The sequence below is a fragment of the Vipera berus genome (genome assembly GCF_964194415.1).
Source record: "Vipera berus genome assembly, chromosome: 9".
Lineage (NCBI taxonomy): Eukaryota > Metazoa > Chordata > Lepidosauria > Squamata > Viperidae > Vipera > Vipera berus.
The window spans coordinates 8,787,514-8,809,932 of NC_138212.1; the positions used below are offsets into that span (position 1 = coordinate 8,787,514).

The 22,419-nt window shown below is 42.1% G+C and overlaps 1 protein-coding gene across 2 annotated transcripts in view; it reads left to right on the plus strand.

Moving 5' to 3' along the window:
* APLP1 (amyloid beta precursor like protein 1) overlaps positions 1-22,419 on the plus strand; it is a 40,318-nt gene that overhangs the window by 12,468 nt on the left and 5,431 nt on the right. Inside the window, exons 6-15 of one of the 2 annotated variants that reach the window (XM_081335387.1) lie at positions 174-448; positions 2,463-2,593; positions 3,309-3,383; positions 5,462-5,620; positions 7,586-7,714; positions 7,947-8,046; positions 8,986-9,120; positions 13,122-13,145; positions 13,287-13,354; positions 16,704-16,772. In XM_081335387.1, the coding sequence (XP_081191513.1) occupies positions 174-448; positions 2,463-2,593; positions 3,309-3,383; positions 5,462-5,620; positions 7,586-7,714; positions 7,947-8,046; positions 8,986-9,120; positions 13,122-13,145; positions 13,287-13,354; positions 16,704-16,772 (1,165 nt within the window). The remainder of the gene's footprint in view (positions 1-173; positions 449-2,462; positions 2,594-3,308; positions 3,384-5,461; positions 5,621-7,585; positions 7,715-7,946; positions 8,047-8,985; positions 9,121-13,121; positions 13,146-13,286; positions 13,355-16,703; positions 16,773-22,419) is intronic. The other variant, XM_081335388.1, reaches the window with a different exon arrangement.

A 22,419-nucleotide genomic window follows, 5' to 3' on the forward strand; every position in this document is an offset into this window, starting at 1 on the left:
ATTAGTGCAAAATTGAAGACACTGCTCCTACAGTATTATATAGTTGAGTAGGAATAGTTGCCTTTTCTCACGGGGAAAAGTCTCTCTGGTTCCTTTGCCCTGCTCCTACAAATGCATCCTCTTGCTTGATGGACCTGCTTCAGATCTTAACTTGATGGATCTTTTTTCTTCAGCAACAAAGTACCAACAGGACGTATTCCAACAGAGGAAGAAAGCTTGGAATTGGAGGAAGACAGGAATATGGATGGAGAAGAGGAAGAGGAGGTAGAAGAAGAGGAAGAAGAGGAGGAGGAGGAAGAGGAAGAGATTCCTGGAGAGAGTGCTCCTGACTCTGACCTCTTCCATGCTGCTAGGGACGACTATTTTGTGGAACCAGAATACTACGATGACAGCATCACTCAGACCACCATCACCACTACAACTCAGACCACAGAAGAAGATGTCAAAGGTAAGCAGTGGAAGGAAAGACCCATCTCAAGAGTCAACCTCATGGAGCACCTTCCAAATTCCATGTTCTTTCTTGCTCTTCCTTACTATCTCAACCTCCCAAGGGAGTGAGGCCATATCAGTGAAGAGAGAGAAGGACAGCCTCTAATGCTTCTCTGGATGACCATACAGTTGGATTAAATGTCTAAACAGGGACAACATCACTTTCTAAAACCTTTTTGGCCTCTGAGAACCACAGAGGGTGTTTACTGGTGATTTCATGAAATCCCCAGATACACAAAGTTAAAAAAAAAGATTTGGCCTTTGAGGTTGTTTTGACGGATTTGAGGTTAATTTATCCTCAGATGTCTCCCTAAACCAAAAAGCTGGATGCTCTGGGACTGCCAAAGAGACCCTGAGGGGGCAGGGCATCTGAAGGCCATAGGCAATGATGGTTACAAATCTGTGGTAGTCCTTGAGTTAACAGCCATTTATTTAGTGGCCATTTGAAGGTACAACAGCACTGAAAAAAGTGACTTATGACCATTTTTCACACTTATGACCAGTTCAGCATCCCCATGGTCACCTGGTCAAAGGACTGAGGACTGATATGAACTCATGACAGTTGTAGTGTCCCAGGATCATGTTATCACCTTTTCTGACCTTCTGAGAAGCAAAGTCAATGGGAAAGCTAGATTCATTTAACAGCCCAGTGGCTCAGGGGTAGGCAACCTTGACTCTTTTATGACTCGTGGACTTCAACTCCCAGAATTCCTGAGCCAGCATGGCTCAACTTGGAAACCTCTCCCTTTCCCCTCAGCGTGGCAGGCTCAGGAATTCTGGGAGTTGAAGTCCACGAGTCATAAAAGAGCCAAGGTTGCCTACCCCTGGAACAGCTGCAGTGATTCACTGTGGCAAGAAATGTCATAACACCGTGGCAAAACTCACTGAACTGTCTTGCTTAGGAACAGAAATTTTGGGCTGCCTTGTGGCTGTAAGTAGAGGACAACCTGTGCATCTTGGGCGGGGGGGGGGAGAGAGAGAAACCACCATATGAAAACTGTTAATGATGAAAGAAGTCCTCCAAACTTTGAGCCAATGGCATTCACGGTAAAATCGGTGCTCAAGGACAGATCAAAAGAGAGAGGGATATAGACTGCAAAATCGGGGCCTCTGGGGCACGGGAGGTAGAGAGGCAAGATGCAAGCGACTACTAGGGTTGAAAAAGAAGGAAACACTCAGCTGTTCAGCTGCTCCTCCAAGTGCCCATCATCTCCTCCTCTTCACAATGGAGAGCCTGTTTTGGAGGCAGCTCTGCTGGACCTGGCTCTCCCTGACACTAAGGGCTAGAGGATGCTTAGAAGCAAAGCATCCTGTTGAGGGGAAAATGAGGGGGCTGGTGTGCTTCCTTCTGCCCTGAACCGAATCACTGCAGGAGGCTGTGCCCCAAACACATTTGTATGCATGAATGGTTTTAAATATTCAAGATAGGTTACTTCTGCAGGGTCAGGCTATTTTAGCCGAGGAAGCCATTGCACCGTGCTTTTTCGTGCTTTGGAATGCAAATCCTTCAATGTCAGGCTGCTAGAGGAATTGGGTCCGATGGGGAGAGCAATTGAATCTTTATTATATTCCAGGAAGAGTAGTGATTGCAGTTGAATTTTTGAGCAAGGGAGAATCCTATGGCAATTAAGAATTTACACACTGAGCCAGATCACAAACTCTTGCAGTGCTACCCTCTCTTAAGGAGAAATTGGATTGTCTCTTATACCTAGTCCTCATCATGTCTGTTAATAATGGATGAATGTTTACATTCTCTTGCATTCCTATGCCCCCCTCCCCCGCTTTTAGATAAGTCCGTCTCATTGGGCTGGATTCACCCACTAACTGTCATATAGTACTTTCCATTTGGCCATGTTTGCTGGAACCAAAAGTGTTGTTGTCCAAAATACTTCAAAGGCAACAGCTTACCTTATCTCTGTTTTAAGACCAACAAGAAGGCCTGCTCTTGTGTAACATGATCGCTGTCTCTACAGTGACCCCAACCCCTCGCCCAACGGATGGGGTGGATGTTTATTTTGAAATGCCTGGAGATGGGAATGAGCACGCCAATTTCTTGCGAGCCAAGATGGACCTAGAGGAGCGTCGTATGAAACAGATCAATGAGGTAATGGCTGGACAGACAGGAAGGAGGATTTGCTTGGCTTGCACATATGCAAGCTTTCATTGTATGGTTAGCTCAGGTTGGGGACTTCAGACACACTCATGGGACCATCAAAGGATTTCTCTTGACAGATTAAACTGAGGATCTAACTCAGTTAGAAATGATGGATGAACAATATAGATCGCAGAGATTTGTAAGACCATGTCTAAGTCCTTTCCCTCCCTCCCTTTCTTCCTTCCCTCCCCCTCTCCCTCCCTCCCCCTCCCTCCTTCCCTTCCCTCCCCCCTCCCTTCCTTCCTTCCTCCTTCCTTCCTTCCTTTCCTTTTTTCTTTCTCTTTTCTGTTGTTTTCTAAAGAATTATTCCACGGGGAAACAGTACATGTTTTGCAGATCAGGCATCAGATATTTTTGAAATTCAGCTTCATATCAGAAGAGATCAATGTTGAATCAGTATTACAAGATGTCAGCAGTGAAGTTGATGTTGTTCGTTTTCTGTTCTCTGGAGGTTTTTAAGAATAGAGTGGATTTGGTTTTCCTGCACATCATAGAGAGTTGGACAAATGATCAAATCCACAATTCTATAAGTCCATGACTCAGGAAAACAGCTTCCTGTTCCTTGCTCAGGCAGATAGTTCTCTCTAACTTTGAGAGATTGGAAGTCAGAATCTGAGGAGAAGGCCCTCGTATTGACCACTGGCCTTTTGTTGTGATTTCACAGGTAATGAAGGAATGGGCTGAAGCAGACAACGAAGCCAAGAACTTGCCTAAAGCAGACCGGCAAGCACTGAATGAGGTGAGGTTGGCCAACAATCTCACTGAACTTCCTCTCTCTTTTTTCTTTTTATGTTGGTTTGTATTTTAATGTTTGTTTTTATTTATTTATTATTTATTTATTAGTTGAATTTATATACCGCCCTATTCCCGAAGGACTCAGGGCGGTTCACAGGGCAGTTAAAACAGTACAAAAAGAGAATAAAATGGAATTAAATTAGTACAAGCCCACAATTCATTTTTTGAAATGTGATAAAGACATTTTAAAAAATAAATCCATGCCAGGATTTAGGCGAACCAGTAAGATAGATCGACAGATCCCTGGCTTTGCCGGTTTCTTTATTAGCTTTAGATTTTGATGGGTGACATTTCGCGTTTTGCATGGTTTACAATTTAAGTCAGTTTCACGAAATTGTTTTCAGTGGTTTAGCTGAGCTGGAATTACAAGGATCCTCTGTTTTCTGTATCTGTTGTTTGATTCTGTTTTGTGTTTATAATAGTTGCATTCTTTTTTTTTTCTTGGAAAACAGCTTAAATGGATTCCTACTCTGAAAGAAGGCCCAAACATGTTTTTACCAAAAACAAAACAAAAGTTGAATCAGCCACATGTCCTCGTATCTGTTTCTTTTGGCCTGTCTGTGAGCAGATGTTGTAGTTTGTCTTTAGGGCACATCCATTGATAGCTGCCTGTTTCTAAACAATTGATTTTTCAAAAAAGAGTAATTTATAATAAACCTCCAGATATCTTGAACTAACCTCCCTTTTAGATTTTTGTCTCGCAACCTCCCCTGGTAATTTTTTGTTTCTCCATAAAAAAACAACTTTTTAATTTAGATATTTTAAAAAGCAGAGCTGCTCATGCTACTATTTCAATTTTTTTAGAATCTACCATTTTTCATACAGTAAGGTTGTTAAAATGTGTGTCAATCGTTTAATTGTCTATTTGACAAAGTATTATAAGCCATCCTGGGTTTTTATTTGACAGCCAGGATATAAACTCTCTAAACACATTCAAGTAATTAATTAAACATCTGCTTCTAGGAGAATAAGCTCTGCATGGAATGCTTTGTTGTGTTTGCATTTCATTGTCCCTATAGGTGGCTTGAGTAATTTTAAGCTTTTAATGCTAATTTTACTGAGTTTTAAGGAATTTGATATTGTTGCTTTGCTACTGAGCTATCCTGAGCCTTAGCGGGTGGGAAAGGGGGGTCTGCATATGTCTGCACGTGTGTTCAGGAATATAATTTTATATTTATATTTTAAATATATTTTAAATTTATATTTTGCTGTAATAAAGCTTCCAAGGTCTTTCACCCAAGGTTTTTGCCACATCCCTTGTAATGATACAGTATTAGTGCATCAAAATCACGAGAAGCCTTGATTGCTCGACTTTGGCAACTTTATGTGTGAGCTACAACTCCCAGAATTGACCAGCCAGGTTGTGTGGAGTTGAAGTCCACACATGAGGTAGCAGTATGCGACAGCAGCCAAAACGGCTAATACAATTCTTGGTTGTATAAACAGAGGCATAGAATCAAAATCACGTGAAGTATTAGTACCGCTTTATAAAACCTTAGTAAGACCACACCTGGAATACAGCATCCAGTTTTTGTCACCACAATATAAAAAAAGATGTTTAGATTCTGGAAAGAGTGCAGAGAAGAGCAACAAAGATGATTGGGGGGGTGGAGGCTAAAATATATGAAGAACGGTTGTAGGAATTGGATGTGTCTAGTCTAGTAGGGTTGGTATAATAGCAGTAATCCAATATTTGAAGGGCTGCCGTGAAGAAGAGGGGGTCAACCTATTCTCCAAAGCACCAGAAGGCAGGACAAGAAGCAACGGATGGAAACTAGTCAAGGAGAGAAGCAACCTAGAACTGAGGAGAAATTTCCTGACAGTGAAAACAATTGACCAGTGCAATGGGTTGCCTTCTGAATTTGTGGGTGCTCCATCACTGAAGGTTTTTGTGAACAGATTAGCCATTTGTCTGCTTGAGTTGGAGATTGGACTAGAAGAGCTCCAAGGTCCCTTCCAACTCTGTTGTTCTGAAATATTCTGAATGGCTTCCTTCTTCTTCTTCTTCTTCTTGCTTTCTAGCACTTCCAATCTGTCCTCCAGACACTGGAAGAGCAGGTGGCTGGAGAGCGCCAGCGGTTGGTGGAGACTCATCTGGCCCGTGTAGTAGCGTTGCTGAATGATAACCGTCGTGCAGCACTGGAGAATTACTTAACTGCTGTACAGAACGACCATGCCCAGGTAGCTTGGACAATTGTATGTGAGCTTTGTATGTAAACTGAGCAGAAGCAGATTCTGCATGTGGATTTCAAACCAAAGTAGACCATGAGCTTGGACCATGCCACCCGTTACAGAAGCAAGCGCACAGAAGAGAAAGATGCTCTTCCCTAGGTTTCTGCTTCTTGTATGCAAGCAATGCTAGAGAAACATTATTCAATCATTAGAGTTCAAGACCATGTAAAGCAGCGATCCTCAACCTTTCTAGCCAGCAGCAGCAAGGGGGAGGGGGTGGTTTTACGTGCATGCCGCTTGTGCAAATGCAGCTTTGTGTGCTTGCACACTCGCCCACCACTTGCACAAACCAGTTCCCAACAGGCCATGGACTGGTATCAGTCCGCCGATGGGGGTTGGGGACCCCTAATGTAAAGTCTAGTCATGCAGTGGAGAAGCACCTAGTGATGCCACCACATATGATGCCCTGAAACTGTCACAGAGCAGAATTAGGGAGCAGGAAAGTGGGATAAAACTCACCATGCATGTGGCGTTAGTAGTGCTCTTAATTAATGAAGTTAGGAATTATCTATTCCCTGACAGACAACTTTCCGACGTTTCTTGCTTTCCGGGTATGCTGTATTCCAGCTCCTGAAATCCTCAACCAGAATAGCCACGGGCCATATCTAAATGAGGATTTAGGACATGCAGCACATCTGGAAAGCAGCGTTGAAGAACGCTGATGCAGACAAGGTAACTGCAGAATGGCAAGTGGGGAGCTTCATTTACTCCTCTCCACCCCCGTTCTCGGTACTGGTTTCCTGCTAAAATCCCAGAAGTCACATCTAGGCAATGACATCCAGAAATAAAACAGAGTTCACCTCCTCCCACTTTCTTCTCTGCTCTGCTCCTAACTCAAAATTGGGGGTAGGATAATGTGATATATATTTTTTCAAATGCTCTGCCAAAAAAAAATTGTATCTTTTCTTTCCCTTTTTCACTCAATTTGATTTTTTTTTCCCGAAGAATTTTTCGGTGAAATTCTCTTGGGTAAAATACAGTTTTCTGGTCTTCTTTGAGTCTGGTTGTTTTCTTGCATATGTTTCATTAGCTGAAGTAGGTAATATTTATTTTATTTTATTTTATTTTTATTTTATTAAATTTATATACCGCCCTTTCCCGAAGGACTCAGGGCGGTTTACAGGGCATTTAAAACAACCAATACAAAAGTTAAAAACAAATTAAAAAAGATTAAATCATCCCTAGAATTAAAAACCCCAGTTAAAAATTCTCAGCCTGGGCCGGAGAGCTCAAAGAGCCAGGTTTTTAGGTCACCAATGCTAGTGCTAACTCGGGCACTGATGGTGTTATCTAGTTTGAGTAATGAAAGGTCTGCAAGAAAACCAAGCTCAGAGAGCACCAAAGGCCCCTCATTTCAACCCCCAGCTGCAAATATTCTCCTTTATTAATTTTCTTATCCTTGTTAGTGGGGTTGGACACAGCCCTTCCTTCCTAATGATACAGTATGCCAAAATGGGGATCTTAGCATGTTACGTGTGCCAGGGTTCATATGGAAAGCACTCACAATTTTTATTTTCCCTGTGGCTCCACTTCCTGTAATCATCATGCAAAGTCAAGTTTCCCATCCCTTTTGTTCAGCTCCTGATGGGCCTGTAGATGTCTATGATTCATGTTGTCTCCAGGATTCCAATACCACAGAAGGTTACCACTGCCTTAACTCCCAGTCTTTTTCAGCTTTCCAATCTAGTGCATGGCCCTTCCAAGTCTCATTCTGTTTAGCTTTTTCAAAATCAGCCAAGGGCTTTTTTTATTGTGCTTCCACCTGTACTTATCTGTGCCTGAAATGGAGGAAACCAAGAGAGGCAAGTAATAAATCCCATTTGCTCAAAGGCGAACTATTGAGAATTGGCCAAGGAACGGCAGACAATCAGCCAAGATTCAACTAATTTATGTCACACTCTTCTTTTGACACAGCCCGACCGCATCCTGGCAGCTCTGAAGAGATATGTACGGGCCGAACAGAAAGATCAGCGCCACACACTCCGCCATTACCAGCATGTGGCAGCAGCTGATCCTGAAAAGGCTGAACAAATGAAGTTCCAGGTATGATTTCCTTCTGCCTAGTGCCGCCATCTTGGGTCTTTGGAATTACTATAGAACAGTGTTTCTCAGCCTTGGCCATTTGAAGATCTGTGGACTTCAACTCCCAGAATTCCACAGCCAGCATCGCTGGCTGTGGAATTCTGGGAGTTGAAGTCCACACATCTTCAAATGGCCAAGGCTGAGCAAAACTTCTCTAGAAGGAATCATTTTCCATTATTGCGTGTTTTCTCAGGTGTATACTCATCTCCATGTCATTGAGGAACGGATGAACCAAAGTCTTGCATTACTATACAAGAATCCCCAGCTAACTCAGGAGCTCCGAGGAGACATAGGTACATGCGTCAGATCCTTCCTATCCCAAATATCATCCTCCCTCAACTCTTAAATTAAGTCTTCCGTTGCTTGTAGACTAGGATGTCTTCCCAACTATAAGGTCAGCCTGCTCTTAAGTACTATGAAAACAATGGCTAGCTCAGTAATTAGTTTGATTGGTTACTTAATTTGATATTCTCATTGTATCTCATTGTATCATTTCTACTACCTAGAATGAGTAATTTTCTAAATACTTCTATATTTATCCAGAGGAAAGAAGAGGCAATATAGAATGCCCCAAATTCTACAGTTCTGAACTGAAGAAGCTTCTTGAATGAGAAGCAAAATGTTTTCAAGGAAAAAAACCAAGAAAGTTCCGTTGCCTTTTGGAAAAGCACTTTTGGCACAACCATGATCTGGATGATGGAGAATCTCCATAGACACTCTAGAACAAGGGTGTCAAACTGCCCTGGTTCCATCATATGGAGGCTGCGCCCACCCCAGCTCCGACAATGCAAAAGTCACGATACGTCGTGACATATCACATGACGTGGCGAGTTTGACACCCGTGCTCTAGAATGACCTATTATATGAGAAAGAGGGTCCATGTAAAGGGAATTCTAACGATCACACAGTCAGCCAGATTTTTAGGCTGAATTTGGCATTTTTATCCATCTATTGAGTGCTTCCCAAGCATCTGGAATTACTATTTCTTCATCAATTTTAAAATATCTTGGTCTAGCCCAGCTGTCTATCTGCAAAGTGCATCTGTCCTATGGATGAAGGGCTGGATTTTTCTCAGAAGGAAAGTTGTCCTATAAAGAATGAATGAATCTGGGCATGTCTTGAAATGAAAACCTTTGCAGAAAATTTGGGATATGTTGTAGCAGACAAGATAGATTCTCAAAATTCTAAGGTGGGGCTCCAAATAATATATTTCCCATTTCTGTATCTTCTAGAGGAGCTGCTGCGATCTGAACGGGTGTCCACCAATGATCTGCTTACTACCTCCATCTCTGAGACCCGTACTACAGAAGAGTTTCTACCCATGGACAGTGGCGAGGATCTAGCTGCTGAGAGCCGTGATGGAGAAGGTGGGTCAGATAAATTGTTCCTCGCTGCTTTCTGACCTAAGGTCAGAAAGGTAGGGAAAAAATGCTATCTAGTTCTGAAACATCTCACCAAATCAGGTGTCTCCAAACTTGGCAACTTTAAGACTTGTCAATTTCAACTCCCAGAATTCCTCAGCCAGCCCTGGCTGGCTGAGGAATTCTGGGAGTTGAAGTCCACAAGTCTTAAAGTTGCCAAGTTTGGAGACCCCTGTGCTAGATCTTAGTTTGCAGTATATGAAAAACATGTCCCTATTTGGGACAGAAAATAATTAGAATCTTTGGGAAATGAAATAGAAGGAAGGTTTTTAAAATCAGCAGAAGGAAAACAATATGTTGATTCATTTTTTGTTTCTGGAACTCTCTGTGTTTCCATATGGTGTCTGATTGTGGTTTTTCGCATTGTCAGCCAGATTTTTAGATTGGATTTAGCATTTTTATCCACCCATTGAGTCCTTCCCAAGGAGCTGGGTTAAGCAGATGTTGTTAGATGGTGTTAAAGTATCATTGCAGGATGTAAGCTGTTCCAAGTAAAACTTGTCTTTTGCAATTGACTGGTGGTGATTTTTGTCAATGCTGAGGGCGTTCAAGAATGCCCAGATGCGTTCAAGATGCTCCCGGTTGTTTTGTGTCTGCACCCGAGGTGCTTATTACTATTAATTGTTGTTGTTATTATATCTAGAGAGTAGTTGAACAATGTAACCTTAAAAAATGTTAGGATAGGGAGTTAGATGAACCATTCAAAGATATCAAAGTGTCAACAATATCGATATGTAGAAAAATATATTCCTGTTGTAAAAATGGGCTGGTTTGGGTGATAGATTGTTTCTGCTAAAGGAAAATAATAATGAGCATGCAAGCAAGTTGAGGAGGACAGCTAGTGAAATTATCTAAAGCCAAAGGTGCAAGAAAAAAATATAGAAATTCTTTTACATATGATAGGGAAGGAGAGGACTATAAATTCAGTATTAAAAGAGCATGCTTTACTTGATACTGGCTGGGGGATTCTGAAGTCCTCACATCTTAAAGCTGCCATGGTTGAGAAATATTGGCTTAAACAATACGTGTGATATCCCTTCTTTTAGTAGGCAGAGTAACAAAACAATTCCATGAAATCAACATACTGCAAATGTTAAAAAAATAGGGGGAACACTTCAGTTTAAAACAAAAGCTTAAGGTTTTGAACACACTATTAGGAATGGGCTATGATTACCATCATAGGGTAAGGTGTAATATACAAATGGGTGCCAGCAAAGTACGACAGTATTTCCAAAGAGAATCTGTTAATGTATATCCGATTTCCTTTGCCGTGATAAACTGCGTATTAGAAGAATGCGGATCTAAGCATCCCCAAAGTCTAGCTTCCACTTTGCCTCCACCATTTTCCACTTTCCCTCTCTGATTTTTTTATAATCCTGCTGATGTCAAAGTTACGCTAGCAATAGCTTCCCACTAGCACAAAGGCAATAGTATGGCAATAGTAACACAACAGTTTTGCCTCCGGCACAAGGAGGAAAACAGTCAGCAGAATTCAAGGATAAGCAGTGCTCTGAAACTCATTGTTCATTTTGATCTTGGTTCCTGATGGAGAACAAAAATAATAACGCTCATAAAAGTGACTGATAAACTCCTTTCTTTCTTTTTTCTTTTGCTCTGATGGAATGAAATATTGAGATCTGTTGGGGGAAAAAATCCACAGAGCCCTGATTGGAAAGATTTAGCAGTCTGTGGAATTGGCAATTTAAGAGAAAATAAGCATTTCCTTGCTGGCTTAGTCAAAGGTAGTCCTCTACTTACAATTGTTCATTTAGTGACCATTTGAAGTTACAATGGCACTAAAAAAGGGACTTATGACCCAGGGTGCTGTGATCAAAATTCAGATGCTTGGCAACTGGCTCACATTTATGATGGTTGCAGTGTCCCAGTGTCATGTGATCCCCTTTTGCAGCCTTCTGACAAGCAAAATCAATGGGAAAACCAGATTCACTTAACAACCGTATTACTAACTTAACAACTGTAGTGATTCACTTAACAACTGTGGCAAGAAATGTCATAAAATGGGGTGAAATTCACTTAACAAATATTGCAGCAACATGAATTTTGGGCTCACCTGTAGGGCTAATGGTATTGGTTCCAGCCCCTTAGATGAGAAGTATGCTAAATGGAGCTACTTGCTCCAACTCTTTTCCTTGATTGTAGGAATGGGATCTAGAGTGGTCTTTGTCAAACTTGGTAACTTTAAGATGGGTGGACTTCGATTCCCAGAATTCCCCAGCCAGCAAATTTGCCAGTACTTCCTTTTGTTTCCTCCAGATTCATGTTTCTCAACCTTAACCACTTTAAGATGTGTGGACTTCAATTCCCAGAATTCCCCCCCTCTGCAAATGTAGGAGTTGCTGTCACACAACAACGCAAAATATGCATACTTTTAACCTTGATTATTTTGTTTGTTAGGCTCAGAGTATTGTGTGAATCCAAATCCATTTACAGGTAGTCCTTAGGTTACAACAACTCGTTCAGTGATGGTTCAAAGTTATGCCAAAACTGAACAAAGCAGACTTATGACTGGTTCACAAAGTTGAGGCTGTTGCAGCATCCTCATGGACACATGATCACGATCCAGGTGCTTGGGTGCTCAGCTCACGATTACGATGCAAGGGGACGCTGCGGTCATGTGATCGCAATTCGTGATCTTCTCTGCCCGCTTCTCACAAGCAACAGGGAATGTAACAAGTGATTCCCATTAGATGCTCCTGCTGCATTTTCTCCCAAGGAGCCCCATGATGGAGTACACGATCCCAGGAATCTTATATTCCATAACTTCCTGGGGTGGCGCAGCGGTTAGAATGCTGTGTTGCAGGCTAGTTCTGTTGACTGTTGGCTGCCAGCAGTTTGGCAGTTTGATTCTCACCAGCTCAAGGTTGACTCAGCCTTCCATCCTTCTGAGGTTGGTAAAATGAGGACCCAGTTTGATGGGGCAAGATGCTGACTCTGTAAACTGCTTAGAGAGGGCTGTAAAGCAATGTGAAGCGGTATATAAGTCTAAGTGCTATTGCTATTGCTATCCCCACCCACCTGCACTTCATAGTACCTGCCCACAGCTCCCTCTAGAGCAGACATGTTAAACACAAGGCCCGGGGCCCAGATCCGGCCCACAAAGTGGTTTCATGTGGCCCGCAAAGCCATCCTGGAAACAGTGAGGGAACGGCCCCCATTGCCTTGGCCCTGGCCCAGAGACCCTCCTTCTGCCAGAGACCCTCAGATCTGTCCCACTCCTGCCCAGGCCCCCATAGGCACCCTTGATGCGAACAATGTAGAGCTGGCCACGCCCACCCAGTAGGCCACGCCCACCCTGGCCATACCCACCCGGCCCCCTGAGGGCAACCGTAATGCCGATGCGGCCCTCAATGAAATTGAGTTTGACACCCCTGCTCTAGAGTCTAGCCCACCCACACTCAGTGTCCGCCCATGGCCCTCGCTAGCCCGTTTGCCTAGGACTCAGTCACATGAGGTCCTCTATTAATGACCCCTGCCCCTGGGTTACAACGGCAACTGGGACTGCCAAGATTGCTGTCCCTAAGTGATATGAGTACATGATGTCCTGCTTTATGACTGCATTATTTCCATTATGATGGAAATTCCAATGCCAAATGCCATCCCAACCATGAGGACTACCTGCATTAGATTTCAGTTCAATGTATTGTATGAAGTTAGAAAATGAGTTAATTCAGTAACTAGTTAAGTGAATTGTTTTAAACACAAGCATTCTTTCTCCCACCCAACTTATCCCTTGTTCTTGTTGGGGGAGAATTGGAGAAGAGAGTGCCCGTCTTTCTGCTCCTGGGGCTTTGTCTCCTCGCTATCTCGGCATATTGTGTGTCTCTTGCCTCTCTTCTTCTCAAAATTATTTTTCTTTTTCTGTTCTCTTTTTTCCTTTCTGCCATGCTCTCCTCCTCTCCTTCTGATGCTGTGTGGGGAATTGGCAGATTCTGAATCGGTCGACAAGAAAGGTAAGTTTTCGGCTCAAGATCTTCATGGAGCCCTTCTCTGTAGGTTTTAGTAGCAATGACTGAGACCAAAGGAAAGGGGCGTGTGGATTGTTACCGATCCTCTGTTCTTCTAATCTTAATGCCCGGTTCTTTTCTCTGCAGCTTCAGGGCTGGCAGAATACGACTATCCAACTACTGACAAAGCCCTGCTGTATGAGTATGAACATAAGGTAGGTGCAGAGGAAATCTTTTGCCCTTTCTTTCTATTGCTGTATATTACAGGTAAAGGTAAAGGTAAAGGTTCTCCCGCACATGCGTGCTAGTCGTTTCCAATTCTAGGGGCCGGTGCTCATCTCTGTTTCAAAGCCAAAGAGCCAGTGCTTGTCCGAGGACGTCTCTGTGGTCATGTGGCCGGCATGACTAGATGCCAAAGGCGCACGGAACGCTGTTACCTTCCCACCGTAGTGGTCCCTATTTTTCTACTTGTATTTTTATGTGCTTTCGAACTGCTAGGTTGGCAGAAGCTGGGACGAGTAACAGGCGCTCACTCTGTTACGCGGCACTCGGGATTCGACCCGCCAAACTGCCGACCTTCTGATCGACAAGCTCAGCGTCCTAACCCACTGAGCCACCGTGTCCCTTATATTACAGTTACATACCCATTTCTTCCAAAATGGAGAGAGAATTACTGTATATGGGATCCTCTATGACGTTTCTCAGCCTTGCCAACTTGAAGATGCATGGACTTTAACTCCCAGAATTCCCCAGCCACCCATTCTAGCTGGGAGATTCTGGATGTTGAAGTCCACATATCTTCAAGTTCCCAAGGTGGAGAAGCACTGCTGTAGAAATTGGTAGGCCACAGTTTCCACCATTCTAGGGCTAATAGTACTTAGACTTAGAGTTCAGCAACATCTGGATAATAAAGAGTCAGTATAAACTATGGTCACTAAACTCAAGCGAAGTTGATGGAGATGTCTCTTAACCTTAGCTTGTCCTAAGTAATTCAGAGCAATATGTGTGGTTTCCCTCTCCAGTGATATTTATTCCCTCCTTTTTATTATGTTGTTATGAATCTTGATGCAGTATATTACTTAAATGCAGTGACGTTTATGTAACATCAAATTATTTTTTGTATAACAGAGGTTTTGATTTTTAAGCTGATTACTTCATATTAAGGGTTAATCTCATAACATCACTCAGAAAGAGGTCAGATTAAGAGATGGCTCCATCAATTTTGCTTGAGACAAGTGACCAAACTATACTGACTCTCTTTATCATTTGATGTTCTAGATCATTGTTTCTCAACCTTGGCGGCTTTTAGATGTAAGGACTTCAACTGGCTGAAGCATGCTGGCTGGGGAATTCTCACACATCTTAAAGCCACTTAGTGGAAAAGCTAAGATTCTTATATGCAGTTTATTTATTTAGCATATGGCATATCATACATGGACTAGCAATACATATTAACATTTCATCTAGATCAGTAGAACACAAAGAAATATAAAAGGTAAAGTGACAAAATTAGTGGACCAGAGGAATGCTGTGGATATAATTTATTTGGACTTCAGTAAGGCATTTGATAAAGTAGACCACAACCTACTACTTGATAAGACAGAAAAATGTGGGTTAGACAGCATCACCACCAGATGGATTCATAGCTGGCTGACCGGCTGTACTCAGTGTGTAGTCCTCAATGGAACTGCATCTACATGGAGGGAAGTGTGTAGTGCCCCAGGGCTCTGTTCTGGGCCCAGTGCTCTTCAACATCTTCATCAATGATTTGGAAGAGGGGATAGATGGGGAATTCATCAAATTTGCAGACGACACCAAGCTGGCAGAAATAGCCAACACTCCAGAAGACAGGCTTAAGATACAGGAGGATCTGGACAGACTTGAACATTGGATGCAATCTAACAAAATGAAATTCAGTGGTGAAAAAAGTAAGACTCTAGAAAGAGTACAGAGAAGAGCAACAAAGATGATTAGGGGACTGGAGGCTAAAACATATAAGGAACGGTTGCTGGAATTAGGTATGTCTAATGAAGAGAAGGACGAGGGGGGACATGATAGCAGTGTTCCAATATCTCAGGGGTTGCCACAAGGAAGGGGGAGCCAAGCTATTCTCCAAAGCACCTGAAGGCAGGACAAGAAGCATTGGATGGAAACTAACCAAAGAGAGAAGCAACCTACAACTAAGGAGAAATTTCCTGACAGAACAATTAATCCAGTGGAATAACCTGCCTCCAGAAGCTGTGAATGCTCCAACCTGGAAGTTTTTAAGAAGGGATTGGACAGCCATTTGTCTGAAATGGTATAGGGTTTCCTGCCTGACCAGGGGGTTGGACTAGATGACCTCGGTTCCTTCCAACATTATTGTTGTTGTTCTTGTTCTTGTTACATTATTATTATTATCACTCCCAAAAGGTGCCTTTTCACGAGACAACTGGACTTTCTTGTTTTTCTTTGAAGACGTTTTGCTTCTCATCCAAGAAGCTCCTTCAGTTCTGACTGGATGGTGGGGAATGGAAGGATCCCACCCTCCAGTCAGAGCTGAAGAAGCTTCTTGGATGAGAAGCAAAACGTCTTCAAAGAAAACCCAGAAAGCCCAGTTGCCTCGTGAAAAAGCACCTTTTGGGATAACTATGACCTGGATGACACCAACATTTTAAAAGATCAGTGTTCAAATATCAGTGTGAAAGCCATCTAACTATTGAAGTGCAGCATTGTTTATATTTAAAAAAATCAAATACTAGACTGGTATATGCCTTCAGCTTACAATTGGTCACAATGTGATCTAGAGTTTGACGGGGGACCCTGCAGTAATAGTGAGGGGAGAATACTGTGCCGCATTTATACATGGAGTCCCGGCAGACACTGTGTGAGGTGCGAATCCTGTTCAGGATTGTTCGTTGCTGAGGTGGTAGTTCAAAGCCTGGCCCTTTTTTTTTATATGCAGTGATATGTACTGAGCCCATCTGTTTTCCATGTATTTATTTTATTTTTTTAATTCCATTTATATCCCGCCCTTCTCCGAAGACTCAGGGCGGCTTACAAGCTTAGCAGTAGCCTTCATTCTATGTATATGCCTGCTTATTAGGGCTTTCACACACACACACACCCAAGCGGCATTATTACAAAGTCAGCTTATTGCCCCCCAACAATCTGGGTCCTCATTTTACCTACCTCGGAAGGATGGAAGGCTGAGTCAACCTTGAGCCTGGTGGGACTCGAACCTATTAACTTTGATATGTCCAAGGAGATGATGGAGATGAGTGTGCTTTCAAATGAATAATTGCTGTCTTGTGAAGGTTGATGCATTGCCATTTTCCCGTTATGTGGAGGACCAGGCCACGTTTCCCCATTTTCCAGCTTGAAAGAGGAAAATGCTTCTCTATTTAGGTTACATGTTGGAGTAAAGGAGCTACGCACTCTGTAAAGGATTAGATTGCAATTGTCTCATGTGACTGGAGTGATTTGGCACTAAGAGGAAGATAATGTTGCTGGATTACCCATCCAGCTTTTCATTCCCCTGATTGTATAACCTAAATCAAAAACCATCCCCCATCCATCCCACAGGTCAATGTGTCTGCCTCAGATGTCAAAGGCATGGTATACAAGTCCCAAGAAATCCAACGGGATGAACTGGTAAGTAACTTTAAAGGCACATTCCCTTCCACCTATCAAGTGGGCTTCAGGTCCCCTAACTTTCCTTGTGAGTCATGTCTGCCTTGCCAAAAAAAAGACAACACAGTCCTAGACTGCATTAATAGAGGGATAGAATCAAGATCCCGTGAAGTGTTAATATTACTTTATGGTGCCCTGATAAGACCACCCTTGGAATACTGCATCCAGTTTCGACAAGAAAGATTGTAGAGAAGGTTTTATAAAACCTTTTCGCTTTAGGCCTCCACCGCCGTGTGCAAAAAAAAAGGTTCAATCAATCAATTTCAACTCGCGGGGAAAAAAAGATGTCACAAAGTTGGAATTGATTGATTGAACTTTTTAATTCCACCCAGTCTGCCGTTACCACCGCAGCCACGCCCACCCAGCACCCAACAATACATAAGTGGGTTTTGGGTTTGCAGTTTGGACAGTCTCTAAAAGTTCGCCATCACTGAACTATACAGAACTATACAGACACATCCATGAAGGAATCCAGCTTGCCTTGAAAAAGAGTTAGCTACAACCTTCTGTGTAGTGGCTTGAAGGGACTGCTTTGCTTACATCTGTATATTTTACATCACCAACATGGCTCAATTTAATCCCTCTTCAGCCACTAATTCCAAGCATCATTTCCTTTTTGTTTGTGGCTGCATGAATATTCATAGTAGCATACTATACATACAGGAGAGATCATGTAGTAAGTCCCACTGCTGCCAGCCTTCATCAATGAAATCAGCTTTGGATGCCTGGGGTTTTCAGAGGTATACCAATTAGCATTTGTTTTGTTTTGTTTGGGGGCAAGGTGGATTTAAGCAAGCTTGTTGTCATGGTTCCGACAGACAGAGACAAATAAAGCAGAACTCCGAGGCTTGGAAATTCCTCAAAGAACATATTTATTAGTTATAAAGTATTGGCAAGTCTGAAGACACACGTAACAATTCCCCAATACAAAGTTAAGAAATCCCATCTCTAAAATTAAAAATAAATAAATAAAAAACTATGCAAGCAACTACATTCCCCAATACATCTTCTTGGTGGGTTTTGTACAAAACGCCCAGCCAGAAGTCTCAGGAGCAGCTGATGACCTTGGTTCCCATGGGACAAAAGATTATTTTGACTAGTGAAGCACCTGGCAATGCCCTCTACCCCCTTCAGTGTGTCAACCGAAAATGAATAGGGAAAATGGCCACAGCCATGTTCATTTTCAAAGTTGGCACTTGTAGCATCTGGAAAAGGATGCCAAAAGGATCTGTGCACAGCTACAGGCCAAGCAGATATTTGACATCACCCAGCTTTTGACTGGGAATTTGCTACTTCAGCTCATTTCAGATGTTCTTCTCTCTCTCTTCACTGAATGGCAGTGCCTAGCATCTCTTTGGCAGGTGCTGTTCAACTGTGTAATAATTCTGAGGTGTAGTGTTTTGTTTTTTTGCTTCTTCCTTTTCTCAGACAGCAAGGCACAATCACCTTTCTTGAATTGGGTGTTACAGCTAGCTCATATTATGTGTTATTTTGGGACTCTTGGGAGAATTCCATCTGCTGCTAGTGATTTATGAGTTTAATCTATCTGTTTGTTCTAAAGTGTCCTCTAAAGATGATTCCGTTTGTGTCACCTCTTCAGATTTATTGCCTTAGTGGGGAAAAATGTGGATCTATTTTGCCAACCTTGGCTTTGTCTTGGGCAGATGCAAAGCAGTCATTTAACTTCTCCATAATATTTCTGTCTTCCCTAAGTGCTCTTTTCACATCTTGATGGTCTAATGACCCAAACCATTATCTCTGGCAAGCTTCCTGCTTCTAATGCAATCCTTTTAACATTCTTCTCCTTGGCTTTTATACCTCTATCTAGATTATATTTTCTTTTTTCTTTCTTGGCCCAACCTTATTAGGCATTTTATTATGTTTCAACTGATAGTATTTCAATTCTTTGAGGATTTTTCCCCACATGGGCCATAGCTTTATTTTTTTCCCTAAGGGACACACTTTTTAAATTCTATTTAGTCACTCCAATGTTTTCTTTGAAACTGTCTTTGAAGAAGTGTAGGCAAGCTCAGATTTGTCAAGTTGTGGCTATATTTGTGGACATTTCTTTAGCATATTTCTTCTTAATGGATGATTTATAATTTGTCTTACATCTAAACAACAATTGTAGGTGTTGGGAGCAACAGATATGTGTGACTTTCATGTCAAGCTCTACATTGGGCTGAATTGGATGTAAACAGGAGCAGTTTGAAGCCATCAGTTTTAATTATCTTGAGTGCTTGCAGTAGAAAGGTGATGCTTAAATCTAGTAAATATATATAAGGCTTCAAAATCCAGCTTGCTCAGCCATTATAGAAGGTGTAGCTAGAGTAGAAGTGGGGAGTTAATAGCTCCAGGATAAAGGAAAAGCTTCAAGGCTGCGAAATGCAGAGTTGCGAAATGCAGAGAAAATAGATGTTCATATCCATATGCATATTTGGAGCCTTCTCAAAGCAGTTTACAAATATATTAAATCAGGCTTCCCCAGCTTTGGTGCCCTCCAGCAACATTGAGCATCCAGAGCTTAGAAATTGCCAGCCAGTTTGCTTTTGTGAAGCTGAAGACCCACATGCCTGGAGGGCATAAAATTTGGAGAGGTTGTAATCAATCAGCTTCTGCAAAACCTCAAAATAAGGAAAAGGAGATGGATTTGATCCAATGCCTATTTAACATCTTATCCTCGTTCTGATAATGGCCGGCGCTCAGAAGAAAGTCATTTTTATCCAGTATAAAAATATAAGCATTATTGCATTGTTCTGTTATTTTCCTCAACTGAAATTGAAAAAGATACTGCTTCTAAAACCAGATTAAATATACTATCAGTAGTAGTTGTGCCTTATTTTTGATGGATGTCTTGGCCTCCATTAATAGTTGTGGGTGGCCTTCCAAGTTATGATACTGAAAATGTAGAGTAAATAGAATAACAGAATATCCGAGTGGGAAGGGACCTTGGATATCATCTAGTCCAGCCCCCTGCTTGAGCAGGGAGACCCTATACCAGGGGTAGGCAAACTTGGCTCTTTTATGACTCGTGGACTTCAACTCCCAGAATTCCTGAGCCAGCCATGCTGGCTCAGGAATTCTGGGAGTTGAAGTCCACGAGTCATAAAAGAGCCAAGTTTGCCTTCCCCTGCCCTATACCATTCCAGACAAATGGCTGTCCAGTCTCTTCTTAAAAGCCTTCAGTGTTGGAGCACCCACAACTTCTGAAGGCAAACCATTTCACTGGTTTATTGTTCTCATTGTCAGGACTTTTTTCCTCAGTTCTAGGTTAGTTCTCTCCTTGATTAGTTTCCATCCGTTGCTTCATGTGCTGCCTTCAGGTATTTTGGAAAATAGGTTGACACCCCCCCCACACCTCTTCTTTGTGGCAGCCCCTCAAATATTGGAAGACTGCTATCATGTCACCCCTAGTGCTTCTTTTCTCTAGACTAGACATACTAACTACATATACATGTAGACCAGACAGTAGTAACAAAATATGGCCCATCCCTGTGGAAAGTCATGGACCTCTCCCATAGATGTCAAGGGAGTTCTTCGTTTGAACCCAAGGAAATAAGTACATCCTGCTGCCCATTAGCCTTTTCATAATTTTCTCTCATTTCTCAGGGACTGATTCTTGAAATCATGTTTTGTACAGATCATCTTTCCTTCTCTGGGATTCAAAACAGGGCTTCCTCTGTGGGGAAAAAAATGATGATCTGTGCCTCATCAAATTGTTATGTGTGCTTTGTCTAATATCTTTACTATTCCCTCAGTTGCATGTTCAATTTCAGATCCCCACTGGTGTCAGTTGACTCTGTGCCCTGCATACATCTGTTGTAACATAAAACTGACTACACTTGGCCTCCCGTCTTCTGGTGGTTGATTGTTAATCCAGCTTCTTTTCTTCCCAATAATCACTGGCATTGGATTATTCAACAGGAAGCAGAGAAGACTGGTTTGCATCTCAAAATTCCCTCCAAAAGAAAATTTATCCTAGGGAGATTTCATCTTTTTTAAAAAAAAATCATTATTCTTTCCATGCCTGAGGTCATCTCTGCTTCATATCCCATTCCACTTCATTGCTTATGGTTTTCTTTTAATGGTGTCAAAAGAATAAGTATTTTCTCTGATTTATGGATCTATAAGAATAATAGGGAGTTGGGAGAAGAAATAAGAGGTATAAACTAGTTCTCTCTATGAAAAACAAATATTAGCAGCTATAATCACAGCTTTGTTCTCTGCAAAATCCAGAGAGGCAACAAACTGCAAGCTTCGGTACTTTGGTTGAGTGTTTGTGAGATTGGAAGTTGTTTTCAACAAGCTAAAATGCCAAAATACAACAAGCTGGCATGAAAAACACTGCATTTAGAGCTCCTTCAGACCCACGCAACATTTTACATCTGAATTACAGATGCCCCAAGTGGAAATATTAATGTAAGCATTATTTGTAATCTCTAAAGTCTCTGAAAATCGTACACGACTGAACAGATGAAGGCAGATTGTTTGTAACAGTGTCCTGGGGCGTAAGAAGAAATCCAGTTCTCTATCTGCTGTGAATATTTAACAAATGCTGCAGGGATCAAAAGCTTATTTCAATTACTTCTGAACTTGGCAATGCTTGTTGTAATAGTTGCTAATCCCTTTCTCCTTAAAAAAAATAAGCAGTTGCCTTTTGTGCACAGATTCCTTAGGCTTTATCCCCACCACAGCTTTCTGAATAAATCATATGTTCTTGTCACAGGTGAGAACTGAAGTAGCAGGCAAACCTTAGTCATTTCAGGATTCAGATGGTTGAGAAGCAGATTAAAAGTGAGGCAAATTCACTTTGATAGAAACATACCAGGGTAAACATTTGTAAGACAGCAATAGTGAACTGTATCTCTGTAACAATCAAGGATTATAGAATAAAGCCAGCTGAATCTAGGATTCAGTAAGGTTGGAATATCCCATTTCTGTTTAATTTATTGTGGGGTTGGGATCTTCAGAGCAAAATTAGTACCTTGGGTCTTGGAGAACTTTAACACATCCACAGCATCATTTTGAAGAAGAAAAAACTCCAAAGGGGTTAAGAAGGGGAGATGGACTTTGGGTTCCTGCAGCCTAGGCAGGCCTGGGCCTAAACAGGCTGCCTACCTTTGCTACAGATTTCTCGACTTCAGCAACTTTAAGGTGTGTGGACTTCAGGTCCCAGAATTCAATTCTGGGAGTTGAAATCCACACATCTTAAGGTTGCCCAGGTTGAGAAACACTACTATAGACCAAAGACATTCTATATTTTAGAGCAGTGTTTCTCAACCTTGGCAATTTGAAGATGTGTGGACTTCAGCTCCCAGAATTCCCCTGCCAAGGTTGAGAAACACTGGTTTAGAATAACTTACTCCATTCCCTGGTAATTAATCTTTATGGATTCTCCAAAGCCTCTAAAGCAGGGGTCTTCAAACTTGGCCCTTTTATGGCTTGTGGACTCAACTCCCAGAATTCCTCAACCAGGCACGCTGGCTGAGGAATTCTGGGAGTTGAAGTCCACAAGCCATAAAAGGGCCAGGTTTGAAGACCCCTGCTCTAAAGCATACTGTACCTCATATTTTCCTGGACTTTGACTCCTGGTCCCCACAGGCAGTGA